Below are 18,844 nucleotides of genomic sequence, written 5' to 3' on the forward strand. Positions count from 1 at the left end.
TGAAAAAGGAAAATAGCCTGGGAAGAGGGCCTACGATATCTTATAGACAGAATGCAGCCACACACAACCCTAGTTTTCCTCTTCAGAGTTGGAAATGTTTGAAAAATGTTTCCCAGATATGACAAATTTCAAGTTATTGGATATCCCACTGACACTGCAAACTTAAATGTCCAAAACTGAACTCCTCATCTTCACACCCAAACCTTGGGTTTCCCCCAGGCCCCCAATTTTCCCATCACCATAGGCAGGGCCACATCCTGCCTCACAAGCCTGTAACCTTAGCATTATCCTCAACTCATCTCTCCCAATCAACCCATATACTCAATCTGTCAGTTCAACCTTCATAGTAATGCTAAAATCTGCCCTTTCCTTTGCAACCAAACCACTGCCATGTTGATCCAAGCACTTATCTTATCCCGCCTTGCCTCCTAGCTGACCTCTCTCCCTCCTTTCTCTCCCAAATCCAGTTCATACTTCACTGTGATGCCTGGATCATTTTTCCAAAAAGGTTCTTTCCATGTTTTCCTGCTTAATCAAATCAATGGTACCTACTGGGTGCTTACTATGTGCAAAGCACTGTTCTAAGCACTTGGCAGAGTACAACAGAATTTGCAGAAACATTCACTCCTCCATGAGCTTACAATCTAGAGACCCATTCTGTACAAACCTGCTCCTCAAGAATCTCCCACGGTTGCCCATCCACCCTGACATCAAAAAGAAATTTCTACCACTGGCTTTAAAGCACTTAATCATCCTGTCCCCTCCCATCTTACCTCGCTGATTTCTTACTACAACCCAGCACGCTCACTTTGTTCCTCTAACACCAACCTACTTACTGTACCACAATCTCATCTATCTCACCATTTACCCCTTGCCCATGTCCTGCCTCTGGCCTGTAACTCCCTTCCCCTTCATAAATCTGACAGACCATCAGCCTTCATACCTTCAAAGCCTTATTAAAAGTCACATCTTCAAGATGACTTCCCCAACTAAGTCCTCATTTCCCCTACTTTCTCTCCCTTCTGAATCGCTCTTGGATTTGTACCCTTTATTCACTCCACTCTCACTTCCACAGCACTTGCAAACATATCCAAAATTTATTTAAATGTCTGTCTCCCCCTCTATGTCTACAAACTCTATTATATGGTACTATCCCAGGTGCTTTATACAGTGCTCTGCACACAGTAAGCGCTCAATAGATCCAATTAATTGATTTCATTGAATTGCTTTCATGGGAAAAAGATATTAAAGTAGACCAAGTAATTGGGATAGTTAGCATATACACCAAGTGGAAAACACCCTTGTCCTGTAACCAGCAATCTGTCAATTTTACATTATTTACTGTCCACTACATGTCATACAGAAGAACACAAGATTCAAAGGCAGGAGACCCGAGTTCTAGTCTGGATCTGCCACTTGCTTGCTGTGTGACACTGGATTAAGTCCCTTAACTGCACTGGGTCTCCGTTTCCTTATCTTTAAAATTGGGATGAAATACCTTTTATATCCCTCTCAGACTGCATACCTAGTTTGATATAGGAACTCTGTTGGATCTTATTATCTTGTATCTATCCCAGTAAGTGCTTAATACCATCGTTAACAAATACTATTATTAGTAATAGTAATGAGTAACAGAGCCTGTCTTATAAATCTGTTCATGTACAGTATGGTTTCTAATTGACAGTTTGACTTCACTTTCAATAATTAGAACTCAACCAGTGTTGAATAGTTCAAACAAACATATCAGTGGTCACATGCCCTCTGCCTTTTGAGTATAACTCCTGTTGTTAAAGGTTCTTGTTTCAGGTCTTATCTCAGTATTTCTCTTTCTCCCAGTTGCTATATTTGCTAATTACACCTAGGAATGCCTGGTCATCAACCTTCATTTTTCACTATCTCCAAATATTAGATGAGTATGAGTTGTCAAACCTCATTTACAGTCCTGCTAGAGAAATGTAATAAATATTTTTAATAAAATACAGTAATGTTGATAGAAGAACTGGCAATCTTATTCTTCTTCACAATTTAAATATGAAATTATACCATATAACTTATGGTATACCACATAACTTACGGAAGTTATGGTATGCTAATGTCATTTCAAAACTTACTTTAGAAACTGTGTGGCGATAAATTAGAGAGTTAAAATTACAGAATTACTTAAAATTTCAGTATTTCAAATTCAGAATTATGCTAGTAACGCTTTCAAAGTTAACTGAATAATATTCATTGCTGGCAGGTTTCCATTATTTTTCCCAAAAGCCTGATTGCCTAAAGTCAGCTAATATATTGTCTTTCACCTCAAATGCTTCAAGGTTATTACTAAGTGGAAGAAAAGGCAGTAAATACAAAGTACTTTTAAAATATGTATGTTCATGCATCATGCAAAATACTTGAAAAATAATTTATGTTCATTTAGCTGCCCAAAGCAATAAAAACAGAGAATTATAAAAAAAACAGGTGATTTTAAATTAAATGTTTAAGTTTTCAGGTCAACTACTCCTCAAAAAATAAATGAAATAAACACATGCAGATTAGCAATGAGGTCTATGTTATAAATCCAGGCATAGAACTGGGTTCATCAAAAACTTGTAAAATATGAAAAATTAATTCTGCAGTTGGAGATTCAACTGTTAGGGGATGAGGAAGCTCCATGAGTAAATAAATCTGTTTGCACTGAATTTCAATTTATTTAAGTTCTGTCTAGAGTCAGAGTCACAAAACAACATAAGTATATAAGAGCAACCTATGTTGGAGGAAGGCAGGAGAAAGTCTACCAAAACCTGATCTCCCCTTTTTTTTTTAAGAAATTAATAGCTGTTTGGAACTGATTAGTGATTTTAGTTGGTTCCCACAAAGTGATTACGTGATATCTTAGTAGGGTTTTGTTTTTCGGTTTTTTGTTGTTTTTTGGGCAGAGAGGGGAGTCTGTGTGTTTTTAAAGCAAACTATCACCAACAGAAACAAGAATTCAAATAATTTGAGTTGAAAAAAATCAAACTGTGGCTTGAAAATAAAACAGAATCCCAATCCCTCTAGACTGTGAGCTTGTTGTGGGCCAACACTGTTGTACCGAAATCTCCCAAGTACTTAATTCAGGGCTCTGCACATAAGAAGCACTCAATAAATACCACTGATTGACTGACTGATGATGCTAGAAGGCCCTTATGAAATAGGAAGAAATGGCCTACGGAAATCAATGGAACACATATCAATCAATTGATATGATGCAGAAGGGAGAGCGAGCTGGGATAAAGGTGGCTTAATCGCGGAAGACCTCTTAGAGAAGATGTGACCTTAATAATGCATATGGAAGAAACAAGTAACACTGACAACTTTAAAAAGCTCAGCTAACACCCCAATTATGTCTTGGTTCTGGCAAGCTCCTATACAGTGCAGTGAAATTTTACTCTGCCATAGCATCCTGAAAGTCTGCTTACAAAGAGGAATTTTCTAGGACATAGCAGTGAGTAAAAGGGAGAAATGCAGGGGATTCCATGATTTGTTTTTCTCTAATCAGACATGCTGACTGGAGTTCCCATAATCCAACTAGTCTGAAATGTTCCCATCCTCCACTCCTGTGGGAGGGCAAAGAGGGGAAAAAAAGAAAGAGAAGGAGAGTAAGAAACAGGGAGAGAGGAAAGAAAGGCAAAACAGGGAATTGGGAAATATGAACGGTAAGGGTAAGAACAGTGATGGCGGGAGGTATATATGTACGTTTGCATGTACTAGAGAGTTAAGAAAAAGGAGACCACAAAAGAAAAACAGATTAGAATCCTAACCCTCTTCCCGTCCTCTTCTCCCTTTTTCTCTCCCTCCTGCCTAAATCTCCCACCACCCCTGCCCCCACCTAGCTGTTGCACGAGAGCTAGGTTCACTTCCCTAGTACTCCACCTCTCCTCCATTCCTCCTTTAGCCTATGCCATTTCCCCTCCCCCCAGTTTATTTTCCCTTTCCTTCAATCTTCTTTATTCTCACCACCCTGCCTTTCTCCCTCCTCCCCTTCCCATAAACATTCCAGGATCCCCAATCATTCAGCGGGTCCTCATACGCAACTACGCATCTCCTACTGACTCAAAACCACTCTTTGGGTGAATGCTTTTGCCCCTCTCAAAATCCCACCACTGGGGTGGGGGCAGTAGGGAAAAGGAACTGTCTACCAATCCGATTCTGGCTGCAGGCGCTTTAGGACCATCTCTGGCCAAAATAATAATAGTATTATTACATTAGCATATTATAAGAATGGTTTATAACATTTACCTACAATAGATCAAATGTGATCAGTGTTGATAAAGTTTCTCTGTGCTCCTTCCTGTCTGTTGGGTTTTATTTCCATTTGTTTTTTATGGTATCTGTTCTGTGCTTACTATGTGCCAGGCACTGTACTAAGCACTGGGGTAGATAGATACCAGCTAATCTGGTTGTATACAGTTCATGTTTGACATGGAGCTCCCAGTCTAAATCCCTGCTTTGTAGATGAAGCAACTGAGGCATAGAGAACTCAAGTAACTTGCCCAAGATCACCCAGAAGAGAAGTGGTGGAGCTAGGATTAGAACCCAGGTCCTCTAACTCCCAGGCCCATGGTCTTTCCACTAGGCCATGCTGCTTCCCATCTAATCTTTCCCCATCTTTTCGGTACTCGGAATCTATATCACCCTTATTAATTCCCCACTGTGCTCACCAACTATCCACATGTAATCTTCAACAACCCATAGCTGGCTTCCATCCCTTAAAATCAGATAGCCAAATATATTTCCTAGAACCCGCCACCCACAACATCATTATTTTGTTTCCGTTATTGCAAACAGAAACAATCTTACATATCATAGTTTTAAATAGCTGTATTCTATAGCCTTATTTGCATAAAGTTTACTTACTATTTTCTTCTTCTGAGATTTTAGATCTTCTAGAGCTTCATCTAAAAAACACAAGATGAATTAAAATGTTTGATTTTAAAAGAATATGCTGAAAAATTTAAAAGTATTATGATGCAAATTGAATAGTTGTAACAAAACATCCTTTCTTGTCTTTCATTCATAATTAAGGATTTCCCCAAACTTACAATTTCTATATGTAAGAATCTCAGCCTACCGTAAAAAGCCTACACACTTCCCATTTCTTCACATTTAGTTTCTTTATCTTTGTGTATTTTTTCCTTTAAGCTTTTTTTAAAAAAAAACTTGGTAAGAAACAGTTTTTCAAATTTGCAAAACCCACTGGAATAGTTCCAGAAATAGAAAATTTATAAAATATATAATTTTTCAAATTTCAAGTGAGTCAGATAATCATCTTAACCTCAAGTTTCAACTTTTTTCTTTTATTCTTCAAAACTACAATGACAGAATTTAACACGTTATATTTTCTTTTTTAAGAGATCAGTTAACATAAAACCCGAAACTAAAAACCTTCACAAGAGAGAAAATTTAACTCATGACCAATGACATAATCCTATTTCCTCAGGGATGTGAGAAAAAAAATTGAGGCTAGGTAAAGGAATACTATCCTCTTTAAAACAAGTCACGTATTCCATGTTTACCTGCTCTTATTTTAATATAAGTTTATCCAGACATTCATGATGAATAGCATAATTAAAATAACTCTAAAAGTGCCATCTTTAATTGTATTTTAGTTCCCTGATTTGCCAAAAGAATGAAATGGACCCAAAATTCCAGGATCTTCAGTTACTCCCTAGCAGTAAGTTGGGCCCTCAGGGGGACCTATGAACTCTTTCAATCACTAGAATATAATTTAGTTAGTGCATTGCTGTCTGTGCATTATTCACACAATACTACATTAAAAGGTCCCTTAGTAGTCTAAAGGATCTAATGCTCTCCCCAAAGTGCCTAATTTACACCCTCAAAGTAACTTATGCATTGGGTGTATGGGGCTCAACAGAATGCACACATTCAGTCTTTCCCTTTACGTGGTCAAGTAGGGAGTTTTGGGATTGGAGGATACAAAATGTAACACACTAATATATTGATACAAGTGCAAATTGATTTCCCATTTAATTAAAATTATATACCTTCAATTCAAGCAGCATTTTATTTAAGGAAAGTAAAAATTTAAATCTAGAATCACCTTATAAGTCAAGCAAAAAAAATTCAATATTTGGGGGTGGATGCTTAAGTTGGATTTAGGCAGAAAGGCTGTGGCTATGGCGTTATGCAGTTATTAAATTCATGGAAAACAGAAAAGGACTGAGTTTGGTGGGGCAAGTTGAAAAAACAATTATGGATTAATAAAATTTAACAGCCCTCTTAAAATTTGATACTCTTACTTTTTAATAGCACTGTAACATGGAAGAGCTGAAAAGAAATACATTGAGTTTGTGTGTAAAGGATACTTTTCCAGGAAAACTGCATCTTTGGATATCACTCCTGACTGGACAGGAAGTCGACCCAATTGACAGCCACTGTCCAAAAGGCTTACTGCTTTGCTACTCACACCCTACTTCTACTCACTGGATGCTTAAATTGGCAACAGAATGGGAGATCAGACCTGGGGGCCTGGAAAATCCCAAAACATTACCTGCCAATCAACCAGATATGGTGACATCAGGGTTCTGGAGAACAGACCCTGAGGCAGAGCTTGGGGTACAAAGCTCCAAAAACATCAGGCTTGTCTGCATGGGGTAATTTCTGCTAACATTAGGTTCATGTTTAAAACAACTTGCCCCACGCAATTAGGCCAAAGAAGGGAATTTTTCCAGTGGAAAATTCCTTTCAAAAAAAAAAAAAAAATGCCTGTCCTGGCCAGAATGCTTATGACTATCCTGCCAAAGAAAAGACTAATTATACAAGCCTCTATTGGTGAAGGAATTCTTGACTTGTTCTAAATGCATAAAAGCCAAAATATTGCTCTCCTGATTGCCATCTCCATAAATTCTGATAGTTTACCTTAACGTCTTATCTCCTCCAGAGAAGCAAAACTATAACAAAAGTGGTCCAAAGGGGTAACTGATTTCCAGCAATCCCCATCTGCCAGCTGCCACTGCAGACCCAATCCCAACTGCCAGAGGAGCAAGATGAGTTAAATCGTAGGGATAAAGATGGACTCAACCATCCATCTTCCCCTTCCCACCCACAACAGCCAAATCCTTCTCACCCATCCATTCAGACATACCTACCCCTATCCATACATACTATACTTAAACTTGGACCCACTCAGTTTGGTCCTTCTGATAAAATGAACCAGATTAACAGTTTAAACAAACCCGGTATTCTGTCTCTGACAGAGGTAACAAAGAATGCTTGGGGGAAACAATGCGGAGTTTGCCCTTTTTGACACTCATTCAGACACACCACCAACTCTCTGACATTTCAAATTTTCAGAAACATATTTGTTGACATAAGATGTTTCCAGCACGGTGTGAACTCTAGGACCAGTGGACTGAGAAAGCAAGGAAAACAACAGTCAGATGCAGTTAACACCATGTTCTTCACCACTGTCTATTTAGAATTCCAGGTAAGGAGACTATAGGAATCAGAAAAGACAGGTTATTGGAAAGACAGCAGTGGAGGACTGTACTAAGCTCTTGGGATAGAACAATATAACAAACAGAAAATGTGTCTATTTATTGTTACATTGTTCTCTCCCAAGCACTTAGTACAGTGTTCTGTACACAGTAAGCACTAAATGTGTCTGAATGAATGAATGGAAGACTTGACAGAAGAAACAGCTGCTGCACCCAACTATAGTTTCAATTGCCTTCTCTTGTCATGGCACTCCCTAATCAGTGATATTTCTGAGTGTCCTTTGTGTGTGCAAAGCACTGTACTGGGTGCTTGGGGACTATCCAGAAGAGTCTCGACACTTGCCTTTAACAATCTAACAGGGAAGAACAATATAACGTGGAAAAATATAATAGTTTACAAGAGTGTAAAAGCAGTTGTGAACAAGCAGCACAAGTGAATGAAGACATAGATCACAGATAAATAGCTAAGTAGATAAGACTGCTGATATGGCTGTCAAGATATATTAACTTGCGTGAAGGAGGGGAATTTTTAGAAGGCTTTGAAAGAACATAGGTATGTGATTTGGTGTCGGTGAAAGGGAAGGACATTACAGCCAGAGGAAATGGCGTAAGCAGTGATGTGGAGAAGGACTGTCAAAAGTGAAGAACAGTTAAGAGGTCTGCAAGGAAGTTGTATAGGGCACAAGCAGAGAAATAGAATAGACAGCAGATAGGTATGACAGCCAGTGGATAGAGAGGCAATCAACTGTTTTTATAAAGTGCCTGTGTGCACAGTCTGTGGGTATAGGATACTACAACAGACATAGGGAACATGGTCCCTACCTGGAGTCAAACTCATGATCAGGGGTATCTTTTTATGTGAGAAGCAAAGGAAATTTTTCAAGAGGGGAGTAATGTGCACCATCAGCCATTCTGGAAAGATGACACCTAGAAAGGGGGAAGCATCTGGAAGCAAGGAAATCTTTAAGGGGGTTCTTACAGCGGTACAGCTGGGAGATGACTGCGGTTTATAATACGGTGGTGTGCGTAAGGATGCAGGAAAATGAGTAGAGTAGAGGGGAAGGAGTGAATCCATTAACTGGCAAGATTTGATACAGACTGCATGTGAGAAATAAGAGAGGGCAATGAGTCAAAGATGACACTGAGGTAATGACCTTGTGGAACAGGGAGGATGGTGGTGGTTTCAACAATGATGTAAAAGTTAGGAAGAGGAGACGGTATATAATGCAAATGATAAGTTCACCTTCGACCAACACACTCATCTGACTCATTCCTGTGGAATCCACCGTCCATCCACAGTAGGTTCTCACTGCCATTAGCTGCCTGGTTTTCTACCTCCACGGGTTCCTATTGTCTCTGGACTGGGAGTTCTGGACATTCAGTAACAATAATCACAGTGGAGGCAACAGGTGTGCCAAACTACAGTTTCATTAACCTTCTCACATCCTGCTGCTCTCTGCATTTCTGGCTGTAAATGTGTGCGAGGGAGGGTGAGAGAAGGGGAGGAGGTATGCCCAAAGCAGTATATGCCTGAGCTGGGTGGGTGCATGGATGATAATAATAATGATAATAATAATAATTGTTGCATTTGTTAAGTGCTATGTCAGGCACTGTATTAAGCACTGGGGTGGAAACAAGCAAATCGGGTTGAACACAATCCCTGTCCCACATGGGGCTCACAGACTCAATCCCCATTTTAGAGATATGGTAACTGAGGTCCAGAGAAGTAAAGCGAGTTGCCCAAGGTCACACAGCAGACAAGTGACAGAGCCAGGATTAGAACCCATGACCTTCTGGGTCCCAGGCCTGTGCTCTACCCACCTCGGCATACTGCTTCTCCTATGGGTGTGCTTGAGTATTTCTGGGCATGTGTGAGAGTTAGTAGCTATGTCTTTCCCCCTCCGTATCTCTCTGTTCCTCTAAGTACACCTCCTTACTTCTCTCTCATATGTAAAGCACTGATTATTTCATTATCCACTCTAAAATTCTTACCAGGAATGGCTTATAGGCTCAGAACAGCAAGAACTTTCAATTTATTGCCAAGAGTTTCACTATTTTTCTGTCTTATACCAGTGTTAGGCATAGAGAAAGCACTCAATAAATGCCACACTGATTGACTAAAGAAGCTGGACTTAGTGCTTTAATAGAAAACCCAAGTGAAAACTACAAGTCTCTAACAAAGATGTTAAAAGTAGAACAAGTCCTATGTAACTTTCTACAGATTTTTAACAAATGACTCTCCAAACAAAAAAAAAAAAGGCCTTATGTTCTACTTCAATTTCATGCCCAGAACAATTCCATACAAATGATAAACACTTCCAATGATCTATAAATTAGGTAATCAGGAGGTTAAAAGATCTTTTTTAAGTTTGAGAAACAAACTTACTATTTCTTTCTGTTCTTTTGGAAAAGAAGAAAATGAGTACTGTTCTTATTGTCCATATTCTGTAGGAGAAAAAAACATAAAAACACAAGTTAGATAAATTAACAACTTGGAAACTTCAAACATTACTGAATACAAACATCCTTTAAACACACAGTGGCACTGATTAAGTTTCAAAAGGAAAGTACACTTATGTACTTTACCTATACATAATCAAAAAGGCAAAAAACATTTTTTAAAAAGAGGTAACAGCATGACCTTGCAGAAACAGCACTGGCCTGGCAATCAGAGGACCTAGGTTCTAATTCTGGCTCTGCCATTGTCTGCTGTGTGATCTTGGGCAAGTCACGCAACTTCTCTGTGCCTGTTACCTCATCTGTAAAATGGGGATTAAGACTATGAGCCCCATGTATGATATGGACTGTGTCCAACCTGATTAGCTTACAACTACCCCATTATTCATTTATTTATGTATCGTATTTATGGAGCACTTACTGTGTGCAAAGCACTGTACTAAGCACTTGGGAGAGTACAATACCCCAGCTCTTAGTACACTGCCTGGCACATACTAAGCACTTAAATACAATCTGTTTCGTCTCCTCCACCACACTGATCCTGAAACAGATATTTCCACCAGTTCTCACTTCCTAGCTCTACTCTATTAGGGTACAAAGCAATCCCCACACCACTCACACAGGTACTTGACCAGTGCCCTTAAAATGTCACCTGTAAGATTAAATTATGGTTTACAGTCACTTCTATAGATTCCCAATCAGTGTCCCCAAAACAACTGCTGCAAGACTAAAGTATGTTTTACAACCCTGCCTGCTTTAATGCTTGAAGAGCCACTTAAAAGTAATATTTAAACTGAGAATATGCTATTTGAACATATATAGTTCCATTGCATGATTAACCACAAAGGACCCAAATGTGCTACTTTACATTATATTCCAAAAATTTAGAAACACTTTCCCTTTGGCAGTTAACTATTTCAGAATAAAGCTTTCTAGAGTAGTTTTTCAAAGCAGTTTCATCTGTTTTACCTTCAGATCATGTTTATAGCATTTACACACATTAGCAGGAAGCTGTTTATAAAGACTTTTAGAATGCAATATTTATTGATTTATTGATAGACTTAGTTTCTGAATTTTTAAAAAGCCTAAAGTAAATCAAGAATACTACCCATTGAAATTCCTTCAAAATTTAAAAAGAAAATTCACAAAAGCAGATGAAGTGCTTCTGGAATGGTGTGCTATAGGCCGCACAATTGAAGTTATTTAGAAAATTTTCTGGGAATACAAGAATCTCTGTACTCTTTGAAGAAATTATAGACACTGTCACTTGATTCCTGGTCCGGAAGAGCCATGTGATTAGTCCCTTGGGACGCAAGACAAGGCAGCTAAATAAGAGTATGAGATTGAAAGAGTGACGGAAAGCTGGTAGAGGCAAATATTTTTCAGTTTTCCCTGGAACAAGCTGATATTTTTCAGTTTTCCTGTGGAGAAACATTTCTAGAGCCAATTCAGAATGGTGCCAAATAGTCAACATCGACTCTTTTTTTAAAAAAAGTGCTGCATTCTCAAACCTTTTCAACCCACTACACTCCCAAGGGTTCCTATTCTCTATATCATTCCTCCATCAAAATGAAAAGAAGAAAAGTAGATTCTCTAAGCTGGTGACAAGAAAAAAGCAACAGCAGCATCTTTGACTTATTTCTCCCAGGAGGGAAGTCAACAAGGATGGTCCATTTGGAAATGAGGCCATAATGCAGGACAACAGTGGGGCACCTAAGAAGTGAGCAGTTGTGAATTAATGTAGTGGAAGAAGTGATTCAGCATTTTTCAGTCCCAACCTCCATGGCATCCTTAGAATTCTCTAGCAACCTAAGGGGTCATGTTCTCCAGTTTGAAACATATTGATCGAATGTAATCAGAAAATGATGATAATTAAATAAAAAATCAAATGAGAAAGAATTGGATCCAAGAGCAAAAAAAATCAAATCTTCCCATTACAATAAATTTGAGTGATATGCCAAAGGGGACTTTCAAATGTCATCTAATCCATCCAAAGAAGATGAGAATCTCCTCTTTTTCAAAAAGTTCTCTAGAGAAGGAGAATTCACCTCTCTCCATAATCACCCTCTCTGCCAGTTAAGAACACTATATGACTGACCCAGAATTTCACTGAAACCAATCATTCAAAACTGAAGAGTGCTGAGCAAAACAAGAGAACAAAAACATCTAGCTTAAATCTGATGAAAGGACAAGCAAATTCATGAAAGTAAACACTCAACTCTCAAATGAACAGACACACTGATTTTCATATCAACACTATCCCTTTCTCCCCAAATAAGAGTAAAGCTTTATTTTGAATTCTATCTAGCAACAGACATCTCCACTTCTACCTTTTTACAAGAGCTCTTGCCATGGCTTCGCATCTAATGAAAACACTTTTATCCCATTAGGACACTGAAATCAACACTTTAGTCCTGAATTCTAATTTTAATCCTTTGTTTTTGGCTAATCTGTGCTTCACAAGTATCTTTTAGCAGGATACAGAGGTAACAAAGGAACATATTCTCTGCTCTGTCATGCTACCTCAGCCCCAAAGAGCACTTCCCCCTCTGAACCAATGAAAAACTGGATACAACAAAGAAGGGAAGGAGGGTCATGCTACCAATTTTGTTGCGGGCAGGGATCATGTCCAGTAACTCTACTGTACTCTGCCTAGCACTGTGCACACAGTTGGTGCTCAATAAATATTACCAGATGACTGGGCAGACATTCTAGGGGTCAGGATTCCTGGTGGGAAGGTTTCTGGATCCAGGAAGGTAATGGAGGAGGTGAAATTGCATGTGAGAATAAAGGCAGGGTTGGCACCAGTCACTGCTACTCCCCTCTGAAAATTTCCAGGCTAGCCCACAGGTCACTGGGCACTTGTCCATTTTTCCACTCAGCTGGCTGAACACTGAATAAAAATGGAAAACTGGGCCTGAAAAAAATTCTTCCTGACTTTGAAGCATGCCAAAAACCTAGGTGATCCAGAATGCAAATTACATTACTCATTTTAAGAGCAGCAGAAAAGGAGAATAATAAGCAGTAAGGAACCTGTTTAAAGGGAAAAGCAATAAAGGGAGAATAAGGGATAAATATCAAGCAGCGATTTCACACTCATATCACACTCATATCACACTCACACTCATTTTCTGGAGGAAGCAAGTAGTACTACTATTTTAGTTATTGTAGCCACATTAAAATGTTTACTATATCACCTCTAGCATAATACTTCAACAGTATGGATATTTTGTTAACGGTATCAAGCTCTCAATTACAACCTACTATTCACTGTTTTTAGCTCTTACAAATTATTCCAGTAACTCGAGCTTCTGAACATCTTTTGATATTTTTGCCTCTTTATTCCAGGGAGTTCTAGGCAGATTTATCATAGAGAAACAACCATAAACCCTATTGTTATTTTTTAAAGTTAATGAGTGCTTTAAAACCACAGTGCAATTGATCTTCAAAACACTCTGGCTATCAAAAAGTCAATCATAAGGAAAAGTTTAAACCTCTAGTTTTTTTTATTTTAAAGAGGGGGAAGAACTTAAGGAATTATGCTGAAAGAACTGGATAGGGGAAATTCAAAAAAGGCAAAATAAATATTTACTTACATCAACGGAAATGTAAAGAATGGGAGTGTCATTGTGAGCCTTGCAGTAAACTCATCCGGGAGATACCACAAATAAACAATTATACAGGTGAGTAGATAGAGAACTGATGAGTAGAGAAGCAACCTTCCAACCCACAGCTTCTGCAATCTCTGGTTTTTTTCTCTAAACTCTTCCAGTGACTGAATTTCCTAAAAAGAGAAAATGTCCTTATATTACTGAACTCAAAGATCCAACTAAATAATACAAGTTGAAAGGTAACTTCTCTAATTGAGAAACTATTTTTAAATGCCTGCTTAATTTGTTTGGTAATAAAAGAAGCTGTATTTTTCTTACAGAAGTTTTCTGCCAATAACCATCTAAAATCACATCCACCTTTTCATCTAAAATAGGCAAGGAATCTACTATGAATCTATAGTCACTGGGCCAGGAAGAAATTAGATCAGGCTGAAAAACAAAAGGTCAGTAGAACATCTAGCACCATATCTTCTTCATGCTATTGTTACTGTCTGTCATCAGGTAATTCTGGAAAATATGGAAAGGACTAATGAAAAATTTCCCAGTTGACAGAACTTTTTACCTCATTTGCAATGCTTATTCTTACCCTTCTAGTGACCTGGTTGCTCTCAAACTTGTTCTGTTAACAGAAATTTCTAAACTCAATGTTAAACATTTCTCTGCTTTGAGATCTTCTAACATTACATTTCTCAAATACTTCCTCCCTATGCACTGCTAATTTCCTAAATCAGGTTCTGCACTGCTAATTTCCTAAATCAGGTTCTGCATCTTTTTGTTTCCCAAGAAATGTGTTTTACCTTACATTTAAATAATTTGACTTAAAGCAAAGTGAAGGGACGTACCTTATCTATATTTTCTAGAACTTCCACAGTTGAAGGTTTTGCCTGCTCACAGAAGAAAAAACTATTAGAGGTTTCCACTGCAAAATCTATTAAACCAGGAAAGCAATGATTACAACACAACTTAACATGTTCCAAATACTGAAAAATGTTCATCACCTTTCTTTTTGTTATGCAATGACCACATTTAAGTAAGAACTGCTATCAACTGCATATGGAAAGTTGTCCTGTACACAAGTTTTGTCAGAATATAAAGTACATCCCCACTTTATTTTTAGCTCTGAAAAATGGAAAAAGATGCTCAATCCCTGAAGTTAAAAATTAAATTCACCTCTTAAAACCCTTGGGCAAAAACTTTCCCAACTTGAAACACATCTAATATGTGTAATAATATCTAATATTCTCTAATTTATAACTTTTCATTTCTTCCATCAGACACGCAGCAAACGAAAGAAGAATTCACACACTACGGTTGCCCTCATCGGATATCATTAATCTCATCAGTTACCACCCTGAAGAAAAATGAAAGGTAGCACAGTGAGCTAAATTCTTTCTAAATTTCCCAAAGTGCTCTTCAGAAACTTTATATAAAAAGGATAGTGGATAAATAAGAGAATTCACAACACTTTACTGAGGCAGAATTGGATTCCCTTGGACAGATCTGTTTACACAGTCAATGCTATAAAATGTATCAATGCTGAAAGAAAGAGGAAAATAAAACCCAGCCCAAACAATTGAATGAAATCAAAAAGAATATCTGCCAATGAGATAAAGCTTTTAATCTAAGGATGGATGTATTAAAAGCCAGAACATATTAGCTGCCACAAAAATGGCTCATCTGAGTCAATTAGAGTGGCAACATAGGCCACAAATCAGCCAGGAGGTAGATAAGCAGCAGGCCAAGGCATTGTGTCTTATACTTGGGTGGCCAGCTGGTGTGAGCCACAAGCAGGACACCACAATCAGTAGCCAACAATGGTCCAGGCATTTCACTGCTGACAGTGGGACTTCCAAGAAAAATACCTGCTTGGCCAAGTCTACTTGCTCTCTCCTGTGTTAACTGTTGAGTGGGTCAAGATGCATCCCAATTTGGCATCTCCTGATTATAAAACCATATCTTTCACAAATTGTAACATTTCTGTAAACCCCTGACAACCTTAATAACACAAATTCATTTTTTAGGTTTTTAGTCAAAGAGATTTTCTTTTATAAAAAGTAATAAACCCAGAAAAACTCAGAATTGGACACATTCAACATATACTTCAGAATCATCATTCTTTTTATAATGGAATTTAAAAGAATAATTGTTATTCTTTTTAACAACTAAAAAAACCCTCCTTGAGCCTAAACTGCTATTAAGAAAAAAAATGGACAAATACTACAGAACTGTATTTGAAGTGATAAAGTAAATGCTCCGGAAGCAAGCCAAATAGCTATTTCTCTTAGATGAACTGAATGGAAAAAGCAAAACCAAATAAAATAAAGATCAATCAGATGGAGAAAGAAGTCTGGAGACAAAAAAAAAGTACAGATTGGGGCTGAGAATCAGTATTTATTCATTTCTGAGCAAATCAAACAAAAATTATTCTTCACACAATAAAGTTTATTTGAAAACACCTATTTTCCAGAGATGTCTCTATTATATGCTTTAAGTAGTTATAAAGGAAAAAGATAATAAAACTTACCCTCCATCTGGAAAATAATCCACCCATTTTTTATTTGGGGAGATGAAGGCTGCACTTGATATCTTTCATCAATTTGTAATGGACTTCACAGCTAGAAGTAAATCATTAGATATTTTTAAAAATTCACCCACTGTTCATTCCAAAATGTTTAAGATGATATTTCATGTGTACTTCTTTCTCAATAATTGACACTTCACTTAGAGTGAAGGTTTCTAAATCTTTCACATTAACTTGCACAGATGCTAACAAATTCTATATCTCCTCTTTCTTGGCATGCGGTACTTCAAAAAAATACCCAACTACATTTAAAAAAAACTACCAAGATAAATAAATTTTAAAAGAAAAAAATTAATGAAAAAATCTATTGCTACCACATATTTGGTATTCCTAAGACATTTGTGAAAGTTGGACTTATTTACCAGACCTTTGGGTAATTCATAATCATAATACAAGTTTATCTTAACCAACAATGCCTTAAATTTTAAACTTGAATTCACTCAAACTAATGCTAGTTCTGAATCATTGCAACTTAAAACTTTTCAAAATTACTTTAAAATAACAGCCATTTAGCATTCACAATAGTCGAAGCTAAAATACTGGCACAATACCCTTTTGCCAAGCGTACTCTTTTTAATCCAAGAACTTCAGTGAACAGAAATATAAATTTAGACCACAGTCAGAGGCATGCAATGCAACTCATGATTGAGAACACCATCCTTAAATATGTTAAACTAATCAGAGTATTTTGAATTATGGCCAAGTTTAGAAAGGAAAAGATGAATAGCTTAATTTGGTTCTAGACACGGGATCACACGACCAATTTAGCTCTCATCTTAATGGATTAAAGGATTATTTTTTCCCCAATCCTTTCCTAGGTCCCTGAAAGTTATCCTAAAGAGAGCACCATAAACAGTTCACAGTTAAAGACAAAAATCAAAATTATTAGACCTTACATACTCAGTTCTAAAACTGGATACAAAAAAACTTCATCTTGACTTGAGTAATCATTGTCATGGTCTATAGCAAGACATTCTACAATATCTGTTGCTACAAAACTACTGTTTCAAGTGTTTACAGAAAAGAACTTTTAAAATAAGTACTATTAGACTTATCCTCCATGTTAAAACACAACAACCTGTTGAGAGTGAGATTAAAATAATGACTAATGTAAAATTGCTATACTATAAAGGAACCCAACTTTAGGCATCTAAATTTTGGAAAGTTGGATTGGTTTTCTTTTTGCCTTCAATTTGGAACTGAAGGTAAATTTTTTAAATTATAAATTCAATTTAGAATTAAATACTAATTTATAATTAGTATTCAGTATGAATTTCTCTTCTTATTCTGAATGTGTGTTCAATAAATGTAAACTAAGTATTGGTTCATAAATACCAGAATAGTAATATCATGCTTTTAATTGTTTATCTTTTAACCTCTCCAGCACTTATACTGCCTGGTACAAACTGCTTTAATAAAAATAATAATTCAATAAACCAAGGCTCTAAAAACTTAGGTATAATTTTGATTTGTATACAAATTAGATGGACTACAACCAGGGTGGCAAATCTGTGACTCCTGAGCCACACTGAGGGAACAGGTCTACCAACTCTGTTGTACTGAACTCCCCTAAACACTTAATACAGTGCTTTATACATAGTAAGCACTCAATTACTACCACTGACTGAGTGATTCAGTTCTTCACTTGCTCTGTGTAACTCACACACATCTATGCTTTTTTTTTGCTTTTTGTTTTTAATTTCATCAACACCACTGTGCCCAATCTGGAACTTCTAACCCTCACAAAACCACGAGACCACAACGGTACATCTTTAAAAAACCCCTAAAATTCCATCCCACCTCCTCCAGGAAACCTCCACTAATTAATTCACAACAACCTCCCAATACCCACCCTTAGCATTTGTGGGTGCTGAGATCAGGGAGCATGACTCTTGCTTCTGCTGTACTCTTCCATCCCCTAAAAACAGTACCTAGGCCTCAGGAGATGCTTAATTAATACCACTGATTTTTTGATCGGCAAAAGCCAAACATTTATTAACTAAAGTGCACAGTAATTTGAATGCAGACTTGTTTGGTTAATCTAACAGAAGACTGGACAATTCAGCAAAACTGAATCTGAAGTAGCCAAATCCCATTTTAGCCAATTTTGTGATTATTCAAGCAAACTTCAGTCCCAGTTGGTTTGGAAAACTCAACATTCAACTGAAAACTAATGGCTAAATGTGAACCTAAGAAAATAAGCAATCTCATATGGGGTCAGATCAGTGGTCCATTGAGTGGGATCACAGGACACATGGAAGGGCAATGTGATGATTGCTATTCTTGACATCTGTCCTCAAAATACCATGTAACAACTCAAATTTTTCCAACTAATAATCAATCATGACTCTACATCATTCTGGAGCTAACAATTCTAACTTTCCCTTTTAATAACCCATAATGAACCCTTGTTCATGAGTCTACCCACACCCTCCCTAAATCTACTGACTTACTCTTTCTCCCCAGATGCCATCTGCTAACCAGCTGCTCTGTAGAAAAGTATTTCCTTTTGTTTGTTTTGAGCCTGCCAGCTTCAGGCTTCGGTGGGTGCCCCTTAGTCCTGGGGTGGTGGGATCTGTGAAATAACAATTCTGTTTTTGCTTCATGCTCTGCTGTTGGTGTACTGGAAGGAGCTCAGGCTCAGGGTTCAAAAAGCCCTGGATTCTAGTCCCGGATCTACAAGTAGGAGAAGGCTTGTTGGGACTATGCCATCAGTG

At 37.6% G+C, this 18,844-nt stretch overlaps 1 protein-coding gene across 3 annotated transcripts in view; it reads right to left on the reverse strand.

Moving 5' to 3' along the window:
• The window catches only part of LNPK (lunapark, ER junction formation factor), a 70,922-nt gene that overhangs the window by 42,542 nt on the left and 9,536 nt on the right, over nucleotides 1-18,844 (reverse strand). For 2 of the 3 annotated variants that reach the window (XM_038751051.1, XM_038751052.1), the window contains 5 exons: nucleotides 16,071-16,161; nucleotides 14,389-14,430; nucleotides 13,532-13,719; nucleotides 9,865-9,923; nucleotides 4,879-4,919 (listed from right to left, as the gene is read on the reverse strand). In XM_038751051.1, coding sequence (XP_038606979.1) covers nucleotides 4,879-4,919; nucleotides 9,865-9,923; nucleotides 13,532-13,719; nucleotides 14,389-14,430; nucleotides 16,071-16,097 — 357 coding nt within the window. In that variant the 5' untranslated portion in view covers nucleotides 16,098-16,161. Of the gene's footprint in view, nucleotides 1-4,878; nucleotides 4,920-9,864; nucleotides 9,924-13,531; nucleotides 13,720-14,388; nucleotides 14,431-16,070; nucleotides 16,162-16,678; nucleotides 16,694-18,844 lie in introns of those variants that run through there. The other variant, XM_038751053.1, reaches the window with a different exon arrangement.

Source organism: Tachyglossus aculeatus, chromosome 9 (genome assembly GCF_015852505.1).
Source record: "Tachyglossus aculeatus isolate mTacAcu1 chromosome 9, mTacAcu1.pri, whole genome shotgun sequence".
NCBI classification, from domain to species: domain Eukaryota; kingdom Metazoa; phylum Chordata; class Mammalia; order Monotremata; family Tachyglossidae; genus Tachyglossus; species Tachyglossus aculeatus.